The sequence below is a fragment of the Oncorhynchus kisutch genome, linkage group LG9, assembly GCF_002021735.2.
Source record: "Oncorhynchus kisutch isolate 150728-3 linkage group LG9, Okis_V2, whole genome shotgun sequence".
In the NCBI taxonomy this organism is placed as follows: Eukaryota; Metazoa; Chordata; class Actinopteri; order Salmoniformes; family Salmonidae; genus Oncorhynchus; species Oncorhynchus kisutch.
Window position 1 is genome coordinate 35,937,285 of NC_034182.2, and position 25,135 is coordinate 35,962,419.

The window sequence follows — 25,135 nt, forward strand, 5'->3', positions numbered from 1 at the left end:
AGTGTCTGCCCTAACACTACAGTGTCTGACCTAACACTGCAATGTCTGCCCTAACACTGCAATGTCTGCCCTAACACTGCAGTGTCTGCCCTAACACTGCAGTGTCTGCCCTAACACTGCAGTGTCTGCCCTAACACTGCAGTGTCTGCCCTAACACTGCAGTGTCTGCCCTAACACTGCAGTGTCTGCCCTAACACTGCAGTGTCTGCCCTAACACTGCAGTGTCTGCCCTAACACTGCAGTGTCTGACCTAACACTGCAGTGTCTGACCTAACTGCAGTGTCTGACCTAACACTGCAGTGTCTGACCTAACACTGCAGTGTCTGACCTAACACTGCAGTGTCTGCCCTAACACTGCAGTGTCTGCCCTAACACTGCAGTGTCTGCCCTAACACCGCAGTGTCTGCCCTAACACCGCAGTGTCTGCCCTAACACCGCAGTGTCTTCCCTAACACCGCAGTGTCTGCCCTAACACCGCAGTGTCTGCCCTAACACTGCAGTGTCTGACCTAACACTGCAGTGTCTGCCCTAACACTGCAGTGTCTGACCTAACACTGCAATGCATTCTGTGTTCAAATGATGGTTGGCAGTGGTAGGTCAGTCCCTAACAAGCGTGTCTTTGTTGCGTGCCAGGTGTCGTCTCTTTCCAGGGAAAATGAGAAGGACTCGTACCGTCTGAGCTGGGGCACAGAAAACCTGGACAATGTGGCACTGTCTTCCAGCCCCGTCCACTCTGGGTAGGTACTGCGGGGGCACAGCAGGCACACAGAAGGGTTGGGTTTTGACTATCAAAATAGTCCAAAACCTTATTTTGGTGCAAAAGGTGCAACAGTTATCTGATCTAACCCATCATGAGTACAGGTCTCCCAATGTGTTCAGCCCCTGAAGCAGCACTAGAGCAGTGGTGGGTTCAGGTACCTCAAGCAGCACTACAGCAGTGGTGGGTTCAGGTACCTCAAGCAGCACTACAGCAGTGGTGGGTTCAGGTACCTCAAGCAGCACTAGAGCAGTGGTGGGTTCAGGTACCTCAAGCAGCACTAGAGCAGGGGTGGGTTCAGGTACCTCAAGCAGCACTAGAGCAGTGGTGGGTTCAGGTACCTCAAGCAGCACTAGAGCAGGGGTGGGTTCAGGTACCTCAAGCAGCACTAGAGCAGGGGTGGGTTCAGGTACCTCAAGCAGCACTAGAGCAGTGGTGGGTTCAGGTACCTCAAGCAGCACAAAGGCAGTGGTGGGTTCAGGTACCTCAAGCAGAACTAGAGCAGCGGTGGGTTCAGGTACCTCAAGCAGCACAAAGGCAGTGGTGGGTTTAGGTACCTCAAGTAGAGATGCTGTTGATTTTTGGAGTTTTGAGAGAAGATTCACAACCTTTTGTAATCCTACTCTAAACCTCATCTGTTAAGCGGCTTTGGGTATGAAGAGCAGTAAATGAACAATGTTAGGGCTTATTATAGACCTATTAGTGTAATACATTATGATATGAAGATACCCTGTTGTCCTCAGGCTAGCTCTCTCTGCCACACTAATTGGTAACAATAAGGAAAGATAATCCCTCGTAGTTATAATGACAGAAATCCTGAATCACTAATGTTGGGCCACTGAGTATGTCTCTAAGTACTGGTTGAGTACAAGCAATATGACAAACACTTATATCCCTATCTATCTATCTATCTATCTATCTATCTATCTATCTATCTATCTATCTATCTATCTATCTATCTATCTATCTATCTATCTATCTATCTATCTATCTATCTATCTATCTATCTATCTACCTCTCGCTATTCTCTCTCTCTCTCTCTCTCTCTCTCTCTCTCTCGCTCTCTCTCTCCTTCTGTCTTATCGGGTCTCTGTTCTGTTTTCAGACGTTCCTCTCCGTGCCATGATCATGGCGACAGCAGGTGATCTACTGCACCTTGGTTTCTTCCTCTTCATCCTCCTCTTCCTCCTCCTTTCACAGTGTGCTCTCCTTCCGGGGAGATGTGTGTGTGCGCGCGCGTGAAAGGGAGTGCAACACTACTAACAGATGTTGCCCACGTTCACCAATTCCCCCGTTTTAGCTTTCAATCACTTTGCCATTCATTTTTACACAGGCCTCTTTATAAGGGACTTAGTCCACTTTTATCAGATGGAAGACATCTTTTGCACCTAGTGCTGCATCAAAAAGTCACACACATTTCCTCATCATCATTGGTCAGCCATTGTGTCCATCTTGGTTGAATCCTGCCGACTCATGGTGGCGATTTGGTTAGTTGTTTCACTGTGTTGGGTCAATTCACAGCTGCAAAGTCTTGTGTTTGTGTGTTTGATTTCCATGTTTGACGTTGTGCTTTATTGTCTACGCGTTTGGAGTGTCATTTTCATGGTTTATTTGCTTTACATAACATAATGGTGTCACAGGTGAAGTGTGTTAGTAGCAGTGCTATTACATTAACTGTACTACAGTATGTAGTGTTATCATCACACCCATTCCCCTCTCACTTGTGTCTTGTGTTTTTGCATGTGGGTGTGGGCATGCAGTGAAACTGTAATTCTTATGTCTGTTTTAACATGGATTCATATTTGACCGTAGTTATCAAGTCAAAAATCCTTCTTTTTTCTGTAATGTATGTACGTTATCTGTGTAAAGGGTAATGTACAAAGCAGCGGAGGCTGGTGGGAGCCGCTATAGGAGGAGGGACTCATTGTAATGGCTGGAGTGGAATGAATGCAATGGGATCAAACATATAGAAACCACGTTTGACTCCGTTCCATTAATTCCATTCCAGCCATTACAATGAGCCTGTCCTCCTATAGCTCCTCCCACCAGCCTCATCTGGTACAAAGAGACAATGCCTAAATAAAAAAACATAATATTTTTGTTTTGTAAACATAATATCTGTCCCCGCCCATTCCTTTCACAGCTTCCTGGTTAGCTTCATGGTTGACGCCAGGGGCGGAGCCATGCGGGGTTGCCGCCACAACGGCCTGCGCATCATCATCCCACCGCGGAAGTGCAGCGCACCCACGCGGGTGACCTGCCGGCTGGTAAAGAGGCACCGCCTGGCCACCATGCCTCCCATGGTGGAGGGAGAGGGCCTGGCCAGCAGGCTGATCGAGGTGGGGCCTGTCGGAGCCCAGTTCCTCGGGTAAGATACCGGAGATGGAGAGATTGAGGGAGAGGGTTAGTGTGAGAGAGGTAGGAGTATACAGAAGCCTAGGAGAAAGAGGAAGAAAGAGTGAGAGAGAGAAACAGAGCGAGGGAGAATGAAATAGAGAGAAGTGATGTCAGAGATCTGTGTTGTGACAGAGCAGAGTGGGTGCTAGGATAGAAACAGAAGAGCGAGAGTGTTCCTCAAAGAACACTGTAATCCTACTGTATGAATGAAACCTGAGAATTTTGCAGCCCCTCTTCCTTTTCTCAGATTCATTTCACCCTGCCTATGCCTTAATAAAGCTACCTCTGCTCTATGCTTCCTCCCAGCGCCAGGGGCCTTGCTTGTTTTATTTTTAACAGCCGGGCCGCATTCTAACTCTAAATCAACCCTTCATGTGAAAACCAACTGTTTCTATAAGACACATGGAAAGAAAAAACAGATGATTGATTTGATATGTAGATTGGTAAACCACTAGGAGAGGCTGTCTACCAATAACATCATAACTTCCACTTTGAAAGTCCCTGTATATTTAAAGCCCAATGTTTTATACCGTTCCATCCTATTGATGGCCTCCACTCCACTCAGCCAAAACCCAACAGTATACACTAGTCACCCGTTATTCTGACTACTCCCGCTCTCTTTCCCCTACTGCTGCTAACGGACGGTTGGTCTCACAGTAAACTACACCTTCCCACTGCCCCGCCCCCTCTTAACGAGGGCGAGAGCCTCGTTAGCCGCATCCTGCAGCTCGGGCCACCCGGGACAAAATTCCTCGGGTAGGGGAGAAAAAAAACCCGCATATGAAAACAATCCACGGATGCTACTGCTACTGGTTCCATTTGATATCACCCTCCTTTTTACATTACGACCCACCTCTGTGATGTGTTGTGTTTGTGTCCGTGTCTGTGACCTCACCTGGATGATATGTGTGCTAGTGTTGTGCTAGTGTTGTGCTAGTGGCGTGATCCACTTGTGCTCTCTGTCGTAACATCTCAGACACGACCCACTTTTGTCTCCTTAACTTGTGGTTGGCCTTCTATGTTTAGTGCCGTCTGTCTGTCTGTTCAACCTCATCGTTTTATTGGTTCATTTGGTACATGGTGGATGTTCCTCCGTTTAGCATGACTGTCCCATAGGTATTGTAGTTGACACACTGTACTGTGCTCATCTGGTGGGTTGTTAGATAAGTGGTTGCCCGAACACAGACTTTTTACACACACACACATACATACATCGTGCTCCCGCCTCCCCCACACACACAACCCCCCACTCCCACACATAACCTCCCACTCCTACACTCACCATGCTTCAATCCCTGGTCGCAGGCCTGTGCTGGTGGAGATCCCTCATTTCGCTGCCCTGAGGGGGAAGGAGAGGGAGCTAGTGATCTTACGCAGTGAGACAGGAGAGAGCTGGAAGGAGCACCACTGTGAACACACCGGGGAGGAACTTAACCAGATCCTCAACGGCATGGACGAGGGTGAGTGTGATGTCATCAGCGTGAGACAACACTTAGTGAATATCCTAATGAAAGGCCCATTGGCCCCTGCCTAAAGACAATGGAAACACAATCCATCCTGCCTACTTTACTTGGAGTATTCACTCATCTAAAATGTCTCTATAGGTGAAAGTGAACATTTCAATATATAGTTTACACCAACCCAGTCGTTTGAGCAGCGATTACTCCAAGGAGGGAGTATTTCAACAGGGTCATAATCTGTATCAGTGTACTATTAACAACCATCCCTTCTGTCCTCGTCTCCAGAACTGGACCCTCCAGAGGAGCTGGAGAAGAAGCGTATCTGCCGCATCATCACCAGGGACTTTCCCCAGTACTTTGCGGTGGTGTCCCGGGTCAAGCAGGACAGTAGCCTGATCGGTCCAGAGGGGGGCGTCCTGAGCAGCACGGTGATGCCTCAGGTCCAAGCTGTCTTCCCAGAGGGAGCCCTCACCAAGCGGATCAGAGTGGGACTCCAGGTAATAACAAACCCCTGGTGGGAAAAAGTACTCACATGTCATACTGGAGTAAAAGTAAATAGATCTTAACATTTAATGACTCAAGTAAAAGTGAAAGTTACCCAGTAAAATACTACTTGAGTAAAACTCTAAAAGTATCTGGTTTTAAATGTACTTAAGTACAGTGGTAGAAAATGTGCTACATCGGCATACTTGAGTAAAAGTACAAAGTTAAAGTTATTGCTATACATCAAATTCCTTATATTAAGCAAACTAGACTTTCTTATTATTTTTTAATTATGGACAGACAGGGGCACACTCCAATACTCAGACATCATTTACATCCACAGTATTTGTGTTTCGTGAGTCCGCCAGATCAGAGGCAGAAGGGTTAACAAAGTGTTATATTGCTACGGCATGGTAGCCCAGTGGTTAGAGTGTTGGACTAGTAACCGAAAGGTTGCAAGTTCAAATCCCCGAGCTGCCCCTGAACAGGCAGTTAACCCACTGTTCCTAGGCCGTCATTGAAAATAAGAATTTGTTCTTAACTGACTTGCCTAGTTAAATAAAGGTTCAAATATTATACACTGTTGGTACTTTTTAGTCAGGGAAAATGTATGGAGTAAAACATACATTATTTTCTTCAGGAATATAGTGGAGTAAAAGTAAAAGTTGTCAAAAATATAAATAGTATAGTACAGATACCCAAAAAACTACTTAAGTACTTTAAAGTGTTTTTACTTAGGTACTTCACACCACTGTAACACACAACCTGACTTGCTTCTGACTGGTTTGATTACAAGAACTGGGTCCAAATATGATTTCTTTTTATATTTGTATTACTTCAAACATTTGATTGAGCCTGCTTGGATTGGCAGAAGGGTGGAATATGCAGTTTTGGGACTATTTCATTGGTTGCACCAGACAAGCTCAGTCTTTGGCACCAAAGAAGATCCTACTGTCAGTTCCACTAATGTTAACCTACTACTAACACGGTAATCTGTCACCACCAGGCTCAGCCAATGAATGTGGACATGGTGAGGAAGCTCCTGGGAAACAAGGCAACATTCAGCCCCATTGTGACCCTGGAGCCCCGGAGAAGGAAATTCCATAAACCCATAACCATGACCATCCCTATCCCCAAGAGTAACACTGACCCTGTGGTCAATGGCTTCGGCGGGGACCAGCCCACCCTGCGCCTGCTTTGTAGTATCACAGGTTAGAGAGAGGGCAGATTAACCGCACACGTGCATATACAGTACCAGTCAAAAGTTTGGACACACCTACTCATTCAAGGGTTTTTCTTTATTTTTAATATTTTCTACATTGTAGGGCAATAGTGAAGACATCAAAACTATGAAATAACATACAGTTGAAGTCAGAAGTTTTACATACACCTTAGCCAAATACATTTGAACTCAATTTCACAATTACTGACATTTAATCCTAGTAACAATTCCCTGTTTTAGGTTAGTTAGGATCACCACTTTATTGTAAGAATGTAAAATGTCAGAATAATAGTAGAGAGAAATATTTATTTTTAGCTTTTATTTCTTTCATCACATTCCCAGTTGGTCAGAAGTTTACATTACCTCAATTAGCATTGCCTTTAAATAGTTTAACTTGGGTCAAACGTTTCGGGCAGACTTCCACAAGCTTCCCACAATACGTTGGGTGAATTAGTGTATGTAACTTAGTGTATGTAAACATCTGACCCACTGGAATTGTGATACAGTGAATTAGAAGTGAAATAATCTGTCTGTAAACAATTGTTGGAAAAATGACTTGTGTCATGCACGAAGTAGATGTCCTAACCGACTTGCCAAATCTATAGTTTGTTAACAAGAAATTTGTGGAGTGGTTGAAAAATGAGTTTTAATGATTCCAACCTAAGTGTATGTAAACTTCCGACTTCAACTGTATATGGAATCATGTAGTAACCAAAAAAGTGTTCAACAAATTCAAATTATATTTTATATTTGAGACTCTTCAAAGTAACCACCCTTTGTCTTGATCACAGCTTTGCACACTCTTGGCATTCTCTCAACCAGCTTCACATGGAATGCTTTTCCAACAGTCTTGAAGGAGTTCCCACATATCCTGAGCACTTGTTGGCGGTTTTTATTTTCGCTCTGCGGTCCAACTCATCCCAAACCATCTCAATTGGGGTGAAGTCGGGTGATTATGATGGCCAGGTCATCTGATACAGCACTCCATCACTCTCCTTCTTGGGCAAATATCCCCTTACACAGCATTGTCCTGTTGAAAAACAAATGATAGTCCCACTAAGCGCAAACCACATGGGATGGCTTTTTGCTGCAATGCTGTGGTAGCCATGCTGGTTATGTGTGCCTTGAATTCTAAATAAATCACAGACAGTGTCACAAGCAAAGCACCATCACACCTCCTCCTCCATGCTTCACAGTGAGAACCACATATGTGGAGATCATCCGTTCATCTCTTCTGTGTCTCACAAAGACATGGTGGTTGGAACCAAACATCTCAAATTTGGACACATCAGACGAAAGGACAGATTTCCACCGGTCTAATGTCCATTGCTCATGTTTTTTGGTCCAAGCAAGTCTTTTGTTATTATTGGTGTCCTTTAGTAGTGGTTTCTTTTCAGCAATTTGACCATGAATTCCTGATTCACGCAGTCTCCTCTGAACAGTTGATGTTGAGATGTGTCTGTTACTTGAACTCTGTGAAGAATTTATTTGGGCTGCAATCTGAGATTCAGTTAACTCTAATGAACTTATTCTCAGCAGCAGAGGTAACTCTGGGTCTTCCTTTCCTCCTCATGAGAGCCAGTTTCATCATATCACTTGATGGTTTTTGCAACTGCACTTAAAGAAACTTTCTAATTTCTTGAACATTTCCGTATTGACGGACCTTTATGTATTAAAGTAATGATGGACTTTCGTTTCTCTTTGCTTATTTGAGGCGTTCATGCCATAATATGGACTTGGTCTATTACCAAACAGAGCTATCTTCTGAATACCACCCCTACCTTGTCACAACACAACACAACACAAATTCAACAAATTAACTTTTTAACAAGGCACACCTGTTAATTGAATCGCATTCCATGTGACTACCTCATGAAGCTGGTTGAGAGAATGCCAAGTGTGCAAAGCTGTCAACAAGGCAAAGGGTGGCTACTTTGAAGGATCTCAAATATAAAATATATTTCATTTTTTTACATTTTTTTGGTTGTTCCATGATTCCATATGTGTTATTTCATAGTTTTGATGTCTTCACTACTATTCTACAATGTACACTCACACACACACACGCAAACACGCACAGACTGTTGGCACACACAAACTATAATTTCTGTAGTTAACCTTTTAACATTCCTCAAATGTATTCTTCTTCAAAGGTGGAACGACGCCAGCCCAATGGGAGGACATTACAGGAACCACTCCCCTAACATTCATCAACGACTGTGTCTCCTTCACGACCAACGTGTCGGCCAGGTTCTGGCTGATAGACTGTCGGCAGGCGCAGGAGTCGGTCAGTTTCTCCACTTCAGTCTACAGGGAGACCATCTGCGTTCCCTACATGGCCAAGTTCGTTATCTTCGCAAAGACCCATGACCCCATAGAGGCACGGCTCCGCTGCTTCTGCATGACGGACGACAAGATGGACAAAACCTTGGAACAGCAGGAGAACTTCACTGAGGTGGCCAGAAGCAGAGATGTAGAGGTAGGTGTAAAAGTAGAGGTGTTATAGCAGAGGTGTTATAGTAGAGGTGTTATTGTAGAGGTGTTATTGTAGAGGTGTTATTGTAGAGGTGTTATTGTAGAGGTGTTATTGTAGAGGTGTTATAGTAGAGGTGTTATAGTAGAGGTGTTATAGTAGAGGTGTTATTGTAGAGGTGTTATAGTAGAGGTGTTATTGTAGAGGTGTTATTGTAGAGGTGTTATTGTAGAGGTGTTATAGTAGAGTATAGTAGAGGTGTTATTGTAGAGGTGTTATTGTAGAGGTGTTATAGTAGAGGTGTTATAGTAGAGGTGTTATTGTAGAGGTGTTATAGTAGAGGTGTTATAGTAGAGGTGTTATAGTAGAGGTGTTATTGTAGAGGTGTTATAGTAGAGGTGTTATTGTAGAGGTGTTATTGTAGAGGTGTTATTGTAGAGGTGTTATAGTAGAGTATAGTAGAGGTGTTATTGTAGAGGTGTTATTGTAGAGGTGTTATAGTAGAGGTGTTATAGTAGAGGTGTTATTGTAGAGGTGTTATTGTAGAGGTGTTATTGTAGAGGTGTTATTGTAGAGGTGTTATTGTAGAGGTGTTATAGTAGAGTATAGTAGAGGTGTTATTGTAGAGGTGTTATTGTAGAGGTGTTATAGTAGAGGTGTTATAGTAGAGGTGTTATTGTAGAGGTGTTATAGTAGAGGTGTTATAGTAGAGGTGTTATTGTAGAGGTGTTATTGTAGAGGTGTTATAGTAGAGGTGTTATAGTAGAGGTGTTATAGTAGAGGTGTTATAGTAGAGGTGTTATTGTAGAGGTGTTATTGTAGAGGTGTTATAGTAGAGGGAGGTGTAAAAGTAGATGTGTTATAGTAGAGGTGTTATAGTAGAGGTGTTATTGTAGAGGTGTTATAGTAGAGGTGTTATAGCAGAGGTGTTATTGTAGAGGTGTTATTGTAGAGTATAGTTGAGGTGTTATTGTAGAGGTGTTATTGTAGAGGTGTTATTGTAGAGGTGTTATTGTAGAGGTGTTATTATAGAGGTGTTATTGTAGAGGTGTTATTGTAGAGGTGTTATTGTAGAGGTGTTATTGTAGAGGTGTTATTGTAGAGGTGTTATTATAGAGGTGTTATTGTAGAGGTGTTATTGTAGAGGTGTTATTGTAGAGGTGTTATTGTAGAGGTGTTATTGTAGAGGTGTTATTGTAGAGGTGTTATTGTAGAGGTGTTATTGTAGAGGTGTTATTGTAGAGGTGTTATTGTAGAGGTGTTATTGTAGAGGTGTTATAGTAGAGGTGTTATTGTAGAGGTGTTATTGTAGAGGTGTTATTGTAGAGGTGTTATTGTAGAGGTGTTATTGTAGAGGTGTTATTATAGAGGTGTTATTATAGAGGTGTTATTGTAGAGGTGTTATTGTAGAGGTGTTATAGTAGAGGTGTTATTGTAGAGGTGTTATAGTAGAGGGAGGTGTAAAAGTAGATGTGTTATAGTAGAGGTGTTATAGTAGAGGTGTTATTGTAGAGGTGTTATAGTAGAGGTGTTATAGCAGAGGTGTTATTGTAGAGGTGTTATTGTAGAGTATAGTTGAGGTGTTATTGTAGAGGTGTTATTGTAGAGGTGTTATTGTAGAGGTGTTATTGTAGAGGTGTTATTATAGAGGTGTTATTGTAGAGGTGTTATTGTAGAGGTGTTATTGTAGAGGTGTTATTGTAGAGGTGTTATTGTAGAGGTGTTATTGTAGAGGTGTTATTGTAGAGGTGTTATTGTAGAGGTGTTATAGTAGAGGTGTTATAGTAGAGGTGTTATAGTAGAGGTGTTATTGTAGAGGTGTTATTGTAGAGGTGTTATTGTAGAGGTGTTATTGTAGAGGTGTTATTGTAGAGGTGTTATTGTAGAGGTGTTATTGTAGAGGTGTTATTGTAGAGGTGTTATTGTAGAGGTGTTATTGTAGAGGTGTTATAGTAGAGTATAGTTGAGGTGTTATTGTAGAGGTGTTATTGTAGAGGTGTTATTGTAGAGGTGTTATAGTAGAGTATAGTTGAGGTGTTATTGTAGAGGTGTTATTGTAGAGGTGTTATTGTAGAGGTGTTATTGTAGAGGTGTTATAGTAGAGGTGTTATAGTAGAGGTGTTATAGTAGAGGTGTTATTGTAGAGGTGTTATAGTAGAGTATAGTTGAGGTGTTATTGTAGAGGTGTTATAGTAGAGTATAGTAGAGGTGTTATTGTAGAGGTGTTATTGTAGAGGTGTTATTGTAGAGGTGTTATAGTAGAGGTGTTATTGTAGAGGTGTTATAGCCGAGGTGTTATTGTAGAGGTGTTATTGTAGAGGTGTTATTGTAGAGGTGTTATTGTAGAGGTGTTATAGTAGAGGTGTTATAGTAGAGGTGTTATTGTAGAGGTGTTATTGTAGAGGTGTTATTGTAGAGGTGTTATAGTAGAGGTGTTATTGTAGAGGTGTTATTGTAGAGGTGTTATAGTAGAGGTGTTATAGTAGAGGTGTTATAGTAGAGGTGTTATAGTAGAGGTGTTATTGTAGAGGTGTTATAGTAGAGGTGTTATAGTAGAGGTGTTATAGTAGAGGTGTTATTGTAGAGGTGTTATTGTAGAGGTGTTATAGTAGAGTATAGTAGAGGTGTTATTGTAGAGGTGTTATTGTAGAGGTGTTATTGTAGAGGTGTTATTGTAGAGGTGTTATTGTAGAGGTGTTATTGTAGAGGTGTTATAGTAGAGTATAGTAGAGGTGTTATTGTAGAGGTGTTATTGTAGAGGTGTTATTGTAGAGGTGTTATTGTAGAGGTGTTATAGTAGAGGTATTATAGTAGAGGTGTTATAGTAGAGGTGTTATAGTAGAGGTGTTATTGTAGAGGTGTTATTGTAGAGGTGTTATAGTAGAGGTGTTATAGTAGAGGTGTTATAGTAGAGGTGTTATTGTAGAGGTGTTATTGTAGAGGTGTTATAGTAGAGGTGTTATAGTAGAGGTGTTATAGTAGAGGTGTTATAGTAGAGGTGTTATAGTAGAGGTGTTATAGTAGAGGTGTTATAGTAGAGGTGTTATTGTAGAGGTGTTATTGTAGAGGTGTTATTGTAGAGGTGTTATTGTAGAGGTGTTATAGTAGAGGTGTTATTGTAGAGGTGTTATAGTAGAGGTGTTATAGTAGAGGTGTTATAGTAGAGGTGTTATTGTAGAGGTGTTATTGTAGAGGTGTTATAGTAGAGGTGTTATTGTAGAGTTTTTTTTTTGTCGTGAAATATCAGTAAAGTGTGATCTCTTCGTAGGTCTTGCTGTTCATGACTAGCAGGCAACGTATTTTTCTATACTCAGCTAGGATTAATGTCTGTTGATTCCTTTCCTCAGGTCCTAGAGGGCAAACCCATTTATGCAGACTGCTTCGACAACCTGGTCCCTCTCACCAAGAGTGGCCAGCACCATCTCTTCAGCTTCTTTGCTTTCAAAGAGAACAGGCTGGCACTCTTCATCAAGGTTAACGTTACTCTACCATCTTTCAACACTCATCCATATAATTTACTTCATTACAAACGAGTAATTTATCGTATACTGTATGTTGATTGGTTGACTGACTGACGATAATGATGTCGATGATTCCACAGATCCGAGACAACACTCAGGATCCGTGTGGCCGTCTGTCCTTTTTGAAAGAACCCCGGTCTTATAGAAGTCTGGCCCACAATGCTATATGCAACCTGAACATCACACTACCATCCTACTCAAAGGTGAGAACACCTTAACGCTTCCTCCCCCTGAACACACAGCTTAGGATACACCTCGGACCTGGAATTGTTCCTGACCATGTGACCTGTACAGGAACAAGTCTGAGTGCTGTATAGCACATCGACAGTTACCATTACATGCCTGAGTGTTCAGAATGTTGAAGGACAGATTCACCCATTTTTGAATGTATAATGTTTTTGTGCATCTGTCTTTGAGCAATGTTCTATCGCAGGCATAATTTCGACCAGTATGATGTAGCACTGCGATAAAGTCGCTCTCACTGCACTGGAAGTTAATAGGATTACGACTTTTAGATCGTGAAAACGTCTATCAAACATGTCAGATTTCACCACTGGCCAATGTCATATCTTCTCTCGAATGAGCCATTGATCATATTTTTGCGATATTCCTACCTCGAGAAATGTGTAATTTAACAGAGTCCCGGTCCACCACATTTCTCCTATTTTTCTGCCTCTTCAGTCCAGGGTGCGTTGCATTTTGCCACTATCAACATTATTATAACTACAAAATGAAACATCTGTTCACAAAAAGTATTGTTCCCACATATTAATGTTTTTTTAACAATACCAATTATAGGAATTAGGGGTTTTGGTTTAATTTTTCCTTTAAGTTAAAAAGATTGATTGACTTCAAGAATTACTGAGTATTCCAGTACCTAACTAGCATCTCCCACAGGTACATTCTACAGGTGTGTTGTTTGCATACTAACATGCTAAATATGCATACGTGACAGGCAATGACAGTTCTCATAGCATGTTATCTTCCTTTAAATTGGTGTTATATTGGGGTCATGACCTGTGACCAAATCTGTTATTCTGTCTGTCTGTATGATTCAAATCATTACTACACCTTTTAGCACTAGTACCGCTGGGCCTGGAGGGACCCCCTTCAAGCTAACATTCTAACAGTGTAATTCATATATTTAATATATACCTATAGCAAAAATAAGCATTTGGTTGTTTTTACGAAGGCCTTGGTTAACATTAGAATAACGACTTGTATTTTATTTTAAATAACACAAATTTCATCGTCATTCGTTTATGTTTCTGTATGTAAAAACAAAAAAATTCAATGAAACTATGAAATAGAAAGCATATGCATTGGAACGTGGTACCAGCTTATTTTTATATCGACAAAATAAACTAAACAACCACCAAGAAGCACAGTCAAATGATGAAAACTTCAGTAGCCAAAACATCATTATAAGAGCCAAGTAGCCTTGATAAACAGTGAAAATCGGCCCAAAGCAATAATAGCATTATAATGAATATACTGTATGTCGATATGACAGCAGTCAAAAATAGTCTATTATTGTAAGCTTCTGATTGTGTGCATCTTAACACAATGGCATAAATTGGATTTAATTTAGCTGTTATCCCTTATCCTAACAGTTGACACAATTGTTGTAACTTTCACTTGCTTGACACACTTTGACATACCTTTGTTTGGTTGTAGTGCGTAATAGTATCCTGTTTTCTCCTGATTGTGTCCTTGTCAGATGTGTGCGTACTGGTAGCAAAGTCAGGTGCAGGAGAGCAGAGATTTGTGAACAGGCGCACACTTTACCAGCTGTGCAGGGAACAAGACAAAACAAATGGATACATGAAAAATGGAGCGGCGATGGCTAGAAAGACGGTGACGTCGACCACCGAACGCCGCCCGAACAAGGAGAGGCGGAAGTCATGACCGTGTTGTTGTTTTGTCTTCTGCACCATTGTGGAATTACAACTGCTGTGCAGGTGCCTTATTTTGAGGAAAGGGACGGGGCTCCGGACTCACTTTGTTCATGGTGCCGGCCGAACTTGCTTTCTTTGCAAGCAACTTGTTCGCCAATGACAAGTGAAGTGAAGTGAATAAATTGTCCATGGTGACATTGCTCCCCCTGCCAACATAATGTTCCACAAGCCTCATCAACACATTCTCAGACACTCGTGTCTGCTGCCTCGTGTGGTTATTTTCCAAGAGATTGAAAGGCGTTCAGCATGTACAATTACGCACGCTCTCACTGTGCCGCCTACTCCAAGTAGGCCAGGGTAGACTGATAAGACTGCTTTGATTTGGGGAACTGATATAAGGTACATACCATTTTAGGCCTATAATTAGAATGGATAAATGTGTCTCACCACCTGGATTCGGTTTTATGTACCAAAATTTGAAATAGTGTTTTTTACATTGGATAAAAGTAGAGATTCAGAGCTACTAAATGGTATATCATACACTGCATTTGAGGAACAATGGGAAAGTAATTCTGCTTTGAAAGTTGATCAACTTGTAAACTCACTTTTGAGAAAATGGCCTTTGAATGTTTTGGTATCTAGTGAGGAGCTCTTCTTTGTCTACACCCATTCAGCATCGTCCCCACCCTCTTAAGTTTTAGCCCTGCCCATCTCGTTTCGGGGTGCACACTTGACGCTCTGGCCAATGACTTGTTTACCTCTGGATAACATGAAAACAGCCTAACCAACCCTGCTGGCAACAATTTCATTACACTTTTTTGCAGACGTTTACTGACACAGGTCATATTCAACGGGTGTTGTACACACGTCACGTAACGGTAGCTAACCAGCCAGCTTTGAGGCAATTGTCGGGGGGATTGTCAGGTGGGCACTGCACTTTTAACTGTTGGAAGAAGGGGGGGAAACCGTTCCATTTAATGACATGCCCTCCTAAAACTGGTTCTAACTCCAGTTTTGTTTGTGATAATAAGATTCTAACAACGACAGTGTGTTATATAGACTTATTTCGGAAAGTCAAGGACGAAGGGGGGCATGAGCAGTCAAAATGACTGTTTCAGCGGTTTTAGTGTTAACTGTGATTTATTAACTAACTACAAGCAACCAGCAGTACTATATGTAAGTACTGGTAGTTGTCCTATAGTTAGCATGAATCCCTTCTCCTTTAATACTGATATTTTATGTTTACTCTGAACCACCCTGCCAAAAAAACAACATTGATTGGCCACCTACCTTCAAAGACGTCACTATGGCTTTGCCCACTCTCTTTTTTCTCTATCTGTCTATCTGTCTAACTATCTAACTATCTATCTATCTATCTTTCTTTCTTTCTGCTTCTTGCACCCCAAAGGAATCTGATTCAGACCAAGAGGCTGAGGAAGAGGTAACATTGTGCCTCTCTCCCCATTTCTCCCCCGCTAACTAGTGTTCATTTTGTAATGTTCTTTACATGCTCTTTTCAGGCTAGAAGCTTGTCACTAGACGTCCACTTCTTTGTCTGCCATTTAGCTCTTATATTAGGTATTAGAAAGGGCCATGTATTTATATATATATATATATATTTAGTATATGGCTCTCCGTGTTCCATGTTATTACTGATCAATCATTGTGCTTGTTTTGTATTAGAGCATCCATCTTTAGATATTAGTAGCAGTTCAATGTCCAATTATACTACTTATTTCCTTTGTGTAGCAAATTTGTACAAAATCTTGCCTAGATTTTTCTTACACAATGATTTAAATTATATTCATAGTGCAATTTCTGTATTCCTCTATACAGATCAGCAGGACGCTCGAGAAATGTACGTATTATACCATTCTTTGATAACTCCTTGAACATGTTTTTTTCTCAGCTATACTAAAACTTTTATACACATGCCGTTTAACTTTGAACTGTTATAATATGGCTGCATTACTCAGACATTATGACTAGGACATTGCTTTGACAAGTGCATTATAACCATGCCATAGATTTAGACATTGCTAATGATGTTATGCTAGCTGACCTTTGTAGAGAACAGTGCAGAATGGTTAACCAGAGATAATGCATAAACGTTGAGCTTCATATGACCCTTGTTTGCAAACGCTGTAGCACATGCAATACTTTTTCAAAGTCCTTTAAGTTCTACATGTTTTGTCTTTGTCACAAAAACAAAACAACACAAACTTTCACTCCACCGCACCTCAGCCAAGGTTATGCCAACAACTTCATCCATTTCTCATGTCACACACCGCTGCACCAGTGTCTTCATGCTGACTCCCTCCTCTGCCATTTTGAATTTGGAACACATGGAGAGAGAGAGTTCAAACAAACTGTAATTCTTAACTTGGTGATGTTTATGTGACAACAGAATAGTACCCCCATAGTAATTCTAGTACCCTAATGACAAAGCAAACTGTCATCTAGCTTTCCCAGCCCTCCAGATCCCATCCTTCATTCCCTACCCATATGTGGATCATATTTTCCCTTTGCATCTAATTGATTCATTGATTGACTAATTGATCACTAATCATGGTCATGTGCCTCAGCATAGCTGGATATCTACATATTTATGCAACATACATAATGTAGAATACATTTCTGTGTGCACTTACCTTCAAAACATACATGTACAGCGCATATAGATCTGATATAAACGGATAGACAATGTAATGTACACAATGTTATTTGTTCAATTCAACTTCATTACGTTGAACAGTGTATGCATGACGCATGTGGCAATTTGTGTACACATGTCATACATAATATGGAATTGATGCTTTAGCTTCACCTTTTGTAGTCATAGTCTGAGAAAACAGTAGACTACAACTCACCACACTATTGAATGTGAATACATAAATTAATCACTCTTTGATAAATGTAAAATGTAGATTTGCAAGTGTTTGCTAGTTTTATTTAATTAAATGAATCACTTTCAATTTGCTCCACTCACTCTTCACCAGAGGCTGCATGTCAACTTTCCCCTTTGCTTTGCATGGAAATAACTTGGCTTTACATGAGTGTGTATGTGTGTGTTCCTGTGTCTGGGTGTGTGTCAGGTGTGAGAGTTATATTGACTCTTTGGTTTGCTTTAACATTGATCTTTGAATTACTTTTCAATCTCTATTTGAATTTGTTTTAATACACTGTTGCTACTCTTATTATGATTTTCAATTTTCTCTTCAGTTATGTTTGAGAAAGTTTGTAAACGTTAGTGCAAGTTAGTTTAAGTTAGTATAAGTTAGTTTAAGTTAGTTTAAGTTAAAGTTAGTATAAGGAATGGATACAGTCCTCAAAAAGGACCACATGCCCTTCCCTTAAAACAATTTTAGAACATACATTTCCTTAAAGGCCCAGTGCAGTCAAAAACGTGATTTCCTTGTGTTTTACATATATATTTCCACACTGTGAGGTTGGAATAATATTGTGGAATTGTGGAAATGATGATCATGCCCTTTTAATGTAAGAGCTGTTTGAAAAGACCGCCTGAAAGTTCCACCTGTTTTTGTGGGATGGAATTTTGGCCTGCCTAGTGACATCACCAGGCGGTAAATGAGTTAACAGACCAATAAATAAATAAAAAATCCAAACCTCTGCCAATACAGCTAGTTTTCCGTTTGCCCTTCCTCACTCAGACCACTCGCAGACAGTCTTAGCAACATTCCAGCTATCACTGGCTTTCTTCTCTGAGGACAAAATAGCATTTTTTAAATTGTTTTTTAAAACATGTTTTTCTCTTTCTCTCTGTAGACAATCTTGAGATGTCTGTCTACCTATATGTTGTTATCCCTTTGTTTGTTTCCCTGTTTCCTTATCTTTTGTGGATTTGTGGGTGTCTGACGTTGCTCATCGTTTGTTTGATCGAGTACTTATTTTAGATATGTTTGCGCTTTTGTGTTGTGAGCGTGAATGTGCAGAATATGTGTATAAGCAAGTTATTTCCTGCTCATTTCCTTCCCATCTTTATGATTTAGTTGGATTTTTGCTTTGCTGCAGTATTTGCCGCCAAAGAACCCCAGTGGATCAAAAGCCCCTTCCTGTGATACATTCTGTAGATGTCACTGTGACCCTGCTTTACCCTTTGAATCCTGAAAGTTTGTACTATTCCTGTTTCTGTCCTGACCACATTCTCCAATGTCTGTCTCTTTTTCATTTCAATTTCAATTTTTTTTGCACCTTAATTGTCCTCTTGCCAAAATGGAAGATGACGAAGACATTACGTCGACGACAGTCCAGAAAAGAGATCCGGACCTTCTCTCCGATGTGTCTGAGCTGAAACAAGACCTGATCAAAATGACCGCTATCCTAACCACGGATTCCACTGACAAATCCAGTTCTCTGGAAGGGAGCGGTCTGGAGAAAGGGGCTGAGGAGGTTCAGGGCGAGCCGTTTGAAATCATGGAGAAGGTCAAAGAGGATTTGGAGAAAGTGGGCAAGATACTCAGGAGTGGAACATTGGAGGGTGAGGTAGCAGAGGGGGCAGCAATAGCAGCTGGAATGAATGAAGAGTGGATCCTCCTCTCAGACTGTGAGATAGAGGAGGCCAAAAAGATGTCTTCCTTAGAACCCCAGGAACCTATTCTACATGAAGTCCGAGTCAACAGAGAGATTCCCAGACCTAAAGCCATCAAAGACGTGTCTGGCCTGAACACACACCTGACTGGTGAACTCAAAGAATATCTCCTGGATGTACCTGAGGGCTCCAGTGCAGCAGCTCAGGAGGATGTAGTCCAAGAGAAATTCACAGAGGTCGTCCTGCGCAAAGGCGTGAAAAGAACCACAACGACAATAACAACAACAGCTACAATCAAAACTCCTGCTGTTGAACTCAAAAAACCAGTCAGGAGGAAAGGAAAAGACCAGGAACAGGCGGAGGAATCTACCTATGGGGATGCTCTCCTAAGTGCACCCACAGACCGTAAACCAGTGTCACCTGTGTCCCCAGTAGTTGAGGAGACCCCCATTGGGTCCATAAAAGACAAAGTCAAAGCCCTTCAGCAGAAAGTGGAGGCAGAGCAGAAGGGTCAAAAGCCAACTAGCACCAAACCCTCAAAGGTTGCAGTGGAGAGCAAAATCCCTCAAAGGACCAAAGAAACCACCCTTAAATTGAAACAGAGCCCTGCAAAACAGGACACCGCTAAACAGGGCCACCCTAAGTCCCCCAAAACTGAGTCTGAGAAGCTGCAGGAGACTATGTCAGTAAGGGAGCTCATGCGATCCTTCCAAAAGGGGCAGGACCCCTCAAAGAGAAAGTCTGGACTTTTCGAGCTCAAAACCCACACCTCTACAGAGCATGAAACAACAGAATCAGAATTACAGCCCAAACAGTCAAAATCCACTATCAAAGCCACCACAATCCGTTACGAACGGGAAGTATCACTGGACGCCATTCCTGGCGAGCACCACAGAGCCAAAGATGAGCAAATTAGCCCACATAGAAAGCACTCCAAAGACTTTGGTGCTGAAATTAAAGCAGAGCTTGAGGACAATCCAGAGTACCAACAGTTTAAGCAGACCTCTGTAGAGGGTAGTCCTGCTGCCCAGTCAGACCTAACTGAAACCGTAGAGTTTCTGAATATTTCCCTCTATGATAGCTCTGATAGTTTGAAACATGAGAGCGTGGCAGACTCTCCCAGTGCCAGCCTGGGTGATGGTAGTCCTCCTCACCTTAGCTCAGAGGATAGCCTTAAACACGAGGGCTTAGCCACCCCTGGAACAAGCCCTGACAGTCTCTCCCTCTCTCCAAAAAATGCTGACCAGTCCACTAAAAACTCAACAGCTGCTACTATAGCTGTCAAAGGTGACAATAAAACCAAGGACAAGTCTGGAGACTCCGGTGTGGCGACCACTGATGACCAGCCATCAACAGAAATGACCCTTCCTGTCTCTCCCAGTGAGGCTGCAGACGACCGCACCACGAGTGAGTCCATATATTTTCAGACGGGCGAGTCTAAGCCATATAAAACGAGAAAGCTTACAAAGAGAGTTTCAGAGACTTTAGAGAGCTTCCTTAGGGATGAGGAGAGCCCTGTTGACAAGCTAGCATCAGCTGTAGCTATGACCTTTGCTTCTAGTTCCTCTACCCAGCATCAAGGAAGCTTAGAATTGCCTTTAAAAGACCCTGATACCCTCAGTCCCTTAGCCGACGAATCTTTGACCATAAGCCACAGAGACTCTCTAGACGAGGATAGTCCCCTCATGGAAGACGACTCCTCCCATAGGACCCCAGACTCCATCGAGCCCAGCCCAACAAAGGAATCCCCCTGTTGTGACTCCTTAGAAAGCAGCCCTGTAGAGCAGAAAACGTTCCCTCCCGTTCTAGATCAGCCCAGTGGGTCCTCTAGACACCCAGAACCCACCAAAGCCTCAGACTTCCCCCCAGACGTGTTGCGTAGTAGGCTACGTAGGGACCAGGAGGCTAGTGCCAACGATGATGACAGTATCGAGCAGACTTCGTCCCAGATGGAAAGTTCTGGTAAGAGTCCCCTCTCCCCCGAAACCCCTAGTTCTGAAGAGGTAAGTTATGAGGTAAACCCCAAAACCCCTGACCACATGTACCTATCTGTGGTGTCCATACCAGCTTTCATCCCCGAATACTCAGAGGAAGAGGATGATGAGGCAGAAGCACAGAGGAAATTCATCCCAGAGGATGAGATGTTTAAAATGTCAGCCCCCCAAAAAACATTTGAGGAAGTGGACCAGGACACCAGAGCCAAAAAGAACTCTAGAAAATATATAATTGCCTTGGCAGGTGATGAAGCAGGGGATGATAGCTTCAAAACAGTTGAACTAGAGTCCGCAAATGAGAGTGGGCTCAATAGGGCCAAGGAGACCTCAGAGTTAGCTCTTTCTGTTGAATCCCTTATTAAAGTACAACCTCCCTCTCCTTTTCCAGCAGGTGTGCATGAAGGAATCCACCACACAGAAGCCAAGAGCACAGCTACAATGCTAGCAGTGGAGGGACCTCAATCTGTCTCAGAGCAGCATGTCCCACAATCAGTTCAGTCACGCAAAGACATTGATGACACGGAAGACAGTTTAGCTAAAACGGTTACCGTGTCTTCTAGCTCTGAGGGGGCTGCAAACATAACCGATGAGCAGAAGGAGGAAAGTTTGAGGAAATCAAGAGAAAGCCAGGAGGATGACAGGGGAGGGAAAGAAGCAGATGCAGGCAGTCTGCAGACAGCTGCTGTAAAAGCTCCCTGTCAAATAGAGAGTAATATAACTGATGAAGTGAAAGGAGATCACAGGAGGCACTCAGGAGCTCCTGAGGTAGAAACGTCCTCCACTGCTGTCATTGGACAAGTGAGGGAAACATTCAAACCCGAGATCTGTATCTACGATGACACAGAGGAAGACGATGAGGAAGAGGAACCTCCCAGAACCGAGTCAAAGGGCGTAACCGCCAGAGCAGAGGCAGACCCTTGGAGTGCCATGCGCGAAGACGATGATGCTTTTGCGGCCCGCGTCAAAGAGGAAGAACAGAAGATCTTGGGTCTGATTGTAGACCGGCAGTCCCAGGGGGCAACCCCGGACACCACCCCAGGAAGGAGCCCCACGGAGGAAAGCACGCCAACCAGCGAGCCCAATCCATTCCTCTTCCAAGAGGGGAAGCTTTTTGAGATGACTCGGAGCGGAGCTATTGACATGACCAAAAGGAGCTATGAGGACGAGGGCTTTGCCTTCTTCCAGATAGGCGAGCAGCCCCTAGAGGAGGCGCCAGCTGAACAGGTCAAAGATGAGCCAGGAGATAGAGGAGTCCAAACAGAAAGTGAAATCGGACTCAACCTGACTCTGCAAATAAAAGTGGAGGAAGACGAGGAACAGGCGAAAGATGCTTCAGATCCCACATACCGTGCCTCGACAGAGGACGATCAGAAAGGTAGTGAAGCTGCAGCTGCCTCCCCCTCAAAATCAGATGCTTCTAAGTCTAGAATCCCTAGAATGGGTCTTTCTGCCTCAGCTAAGACCACTAAGAAAGACAAAGACCCAGTATCACCAGTGTCTCCTGAAACTGTAGAGGTGAAACCAGACATAATTGTAGAGGAGACCCCCCTAGAGGTAGAAACTAGTTCCCTCGATCCAATGATAACAGATGTTGAGACAGCAGTAACCACTGTCACTCGATCAGTGTACCCAGAACAGGACCAAGAGTCCTCTGACTCCTCTCCAGAGGAGCAGCATTCGGTCATAGAACTCCCCCAAACCACAGAAAAGACCAAAACCCCAACTTCTACTGAAAAAGTTCCAAAGATCCCAACTAAAACCCCAGCCAAGGCTGGCCCCCAAAGTCAGATTAGAACTGCTTCCTCCTTTACATCCCCTGCATCCCCCTCTTCAGGTAGTCCTAAAAGAGAGACTCCCGCTTTAGAGTCCAAATCGAGAATACCTGTCAAGGGCAAGGCTATCCCTGTCAAGCCTGAGCCATCAGTTAAACGTACTGAGTCATCCCAGGACGCAAAGCTCAAGGTCCCAGTAAAAAAGGACTTGAGGAGAAAGTCTGAGACAGATACAGGTCCCTCTGCTGTACCCAAAACCAAGACGTCGTCTTCCAAAGCCAAGAGCTTCTGTGAGGCAGACAAGTCATCATCTAAAAAGGACCTGGGTCGTCCCATGAGCGATGACTACTCCACCAAGCCAAAGTCGGGCTTTGGTTTCCAATCTAGGCTGCCAGTTAGAGGCAAGCTTGGTCAGACATCTCACACTTCCACCCCCGCCAAAGACAAAAGCGAGCCGCGCAAGAAGTCTATAGAGTTTGTCGATAAGATTAGCGACGAAGTTACAAAGCCAGTTGAGAGATTTCCTCAGGACGAGAAAAACAAAGAGCAGGAGGCTGCTGTCTCGAATGATGAGAGCAGCGGCATAGACCCTTCTGTCATAGAGAGGGAGACTTTTCCCCAAATACAGTTCCCTGCTTCCGGAGATGTCTATCCCATTAGACCCCTGTGGGATGACCCTGTTGACACGCAGATGCAACGGATTCCCGACGATACAATCAGAAGTCAAGGTACCCCCCCTCCTTAAGGGGCTCGTTCTCTCTCTATTGTGCGTTGCTAGCGTGCTAGCCGTAAACGGTGCCGCTTCTCTGTGTCTTGTAGCTAAGGTGACGTGTAACTAAAGACTCTTTGTGGTTGCTTCTGTGGTGTTTGAGCTGTGTCTTGTGTTTGTGGCTGTGTCTCTTTTCTTTTTTCACTTTTTTTATCTCCAGATTGACTTAGGCAGGGAATCAATTCAATCATTTAAATAATTGAAGGATCAGTTTTAATGTTGATGTCATTGAGATAATTTGTCATAGTCAGATTTAGTATCAAATATATTTTATTAACCAAATTAGGCTGTAGGAGTAAAGCTGAATTATATAAAATGAGAGAAGAAACCACAATCATTTTTCCTGAGCTGTTACAATGTTGTTGCTGTTGAACTTCTCCATTTGTTTCAAAAAAAAATAGTTTACAGTCCTGAAAATTGCACTGGGATCAATTTTATGGTATTGCTAATCTATGAACCAACATCATAGTGTAATAAGAAGCAATACACCAAATGCATGTCCATTTCAGTTACTGTTAATTATCCACACATACCTTCAAATAGTTAACCTTATTGCACCACCGAGCACAATAAAGCCAGCGAAGACGTTTTCCTCATGTGCTCAGTTGAAGATAGTGTTTTCTTTCTAATGTGAATGTGACTTTGCCTGTCCATCCTTGTGCGGCCAATCCTCTCACGGCTCTCCTGCTGTTGTGGTGGCATTTACAGTAGATTCCCAGCATGAAGCCGAGAGGAAAGAGGAACGGTTGGAAATAATAGCCGACCACCTGGGCTTCAGTTGGACGGGTGAGTGGAACACCAGGCATATCGGTACTCGGTGTCAGAAACGATAATCACTTCCCAGTGATTTTGAAGAATGTTCAAATTAACATTGCATATTTAACACTGAAAATTGTCCTATAAGTGTCTGTGGTTGCTATTCTCAAAAAATGTATATGTTATCTGATCTGCCAGATGTTTCCAGTATTGGATTTCCATCAATCCTTTTTTAAATCACATCATAATATCTGTCTATTTTCGGGTGTGTTTTCCAGAGCTGGCTCGAGAACTGGAGTTCAGTGAGGAGAAAGTCAATCTAATAAGGCTTGAGAACCCCAATTCACTACAGGACCAAAGCCACGCCCTGCTGAAGCTCTGGACTGACAGGGAGGGTAAAAATGTCACAGGTACGTTGATCTATCCGCTCTTTATTGTATTCAGAATATTCAGTGACATTTAGAATATTCATCATAGGGGCCTCCCAAGTGGTGTAGTGGTCTAAGGCACTGCACTGCATCACAGTGCTAGCTGTGCCACGAGAGATCCTGGTTCGAGTCCAGGCTCTGTCACAGCCGGCCGCGACTGGGAGACCCATGGTGCAGCACACAATTGGCCCAGCGTCGTCCGGGTTAGGGGAGGGCTTGGCCGGCAGGCATGTTCCTGCCCCATCGCACATCAGCAACTCGTGGCTGGCTGGGCGCAATGCACGCTGACACGGTTGCCAGGTGTACGGTGTTTCCTTCGACACGTTGGTGCAACTGGTTTCCAGGTTAAGTGGGCATTGTGTCAAGAAGCATTGCAGCTTGGCTGGGTTGTATTTCCCAATGGCTTTACTATGACCATTTTGTCATATTGTTTTCCCACAGAAACATCACTGATCAAAAGACTAACCAAAATCAACAGAATGGACATTGTCCACCTCATCGAAACCAAGATGGTCAAGTCCACCCAGGAGGACACATCACACACCTATGCAGAGATTGAGAGGACCATTGCACTGGATCACAGTGAAGGTACAGTACAGTGTATTAACAAGTGGAATGGGAATGTTCTATGTTGACTGTCATGAGACAGTAAACCT

The 25,135-nt window shown here is 42.9% G+C and overlaps 1 protein-coding gene across 35 annotated transcripts in view; it reads left to right on the top strand.

The window, feature by feature from the left end:
• The window catches only part of LOC109896512 (ankyrin-2), a 145,872-nt gene that overhangs the window by 96,112 nt on the left and 24,625 nt on the right, over positions 1 to 25,135 (top strand). For 20 of the 35 annotated variants that reach the window (XR_004211071.1, XR_004211072.1, XM_031832532.1 and 17 more), the window contains 16 exons: positions 634 to 737; positions 1,863 to 1,898; positions 2,901 to 3,125; positions 3,812 to 3,910; positions 4,460 to 4,614; positions 4,900 to 5,111; positions 6,104 to 6,308; positions 8,473 to 8,798; positions 12,140 to 12,265; positions 12,394 to 12,516; positions 15,620 to 15,652; positions 16,048 to 16,069; positions 18,452 to 23,254; positions 24,004 to 24,081; positions 24,330 to 24,461; positions 24,921 to 25,067. Coding sequence is in view for 33 of the 35 variants with exons in the window: in XM_031832532.1 (XP_031688392.1) it covers positions 634 to 737; positions 1,863 to 1,898; positions 2,901 to 3,125; positions 3,812 to 3,910; positions 4,460 to 4,614; positions 4,900 to 5,111; positions 6,104 to 6,308; positions 8,473 to 8,798; positions 12,140 to 12,265; positions 12,394 to 12,516; positions 15,620 to 15,652; positions 16,048 to 16,069; positions 18,452 to 23,254; positions 24,004 to 24,081; positions 24,330 to 24,461; positions 24,921 to 25,067 (6,826 nt within the window). In the remaining 2 variants the exon portion in view is untranslated. The remainder of the gene's footprint in view (positions 1 to 633; positions 738 to 1,862; positions 1,899 to 2,900; positions 3,126 to 3,811; positions 3,911 to 4,459; positions 4,615 to 4,899; positions 5,112 to 6,103; positions 6,309 to 8,472; positions 8,799 to 12,139; positions 12,266 to 12,393; positions 12,517 to 15,619; positions 15,653 to 16,047; positions 16,070 to 18,451; positions 23,255 to 24,003; positions 24,082 to 24,329; positions 24,462 to 24,920; positions 25,068 to 25,135) is intronic. The other 15 variants (XM_031832520.1, XM_031832542.1, XM_031832540.1 and 12 more) reach the window with 8 other exon arrangements.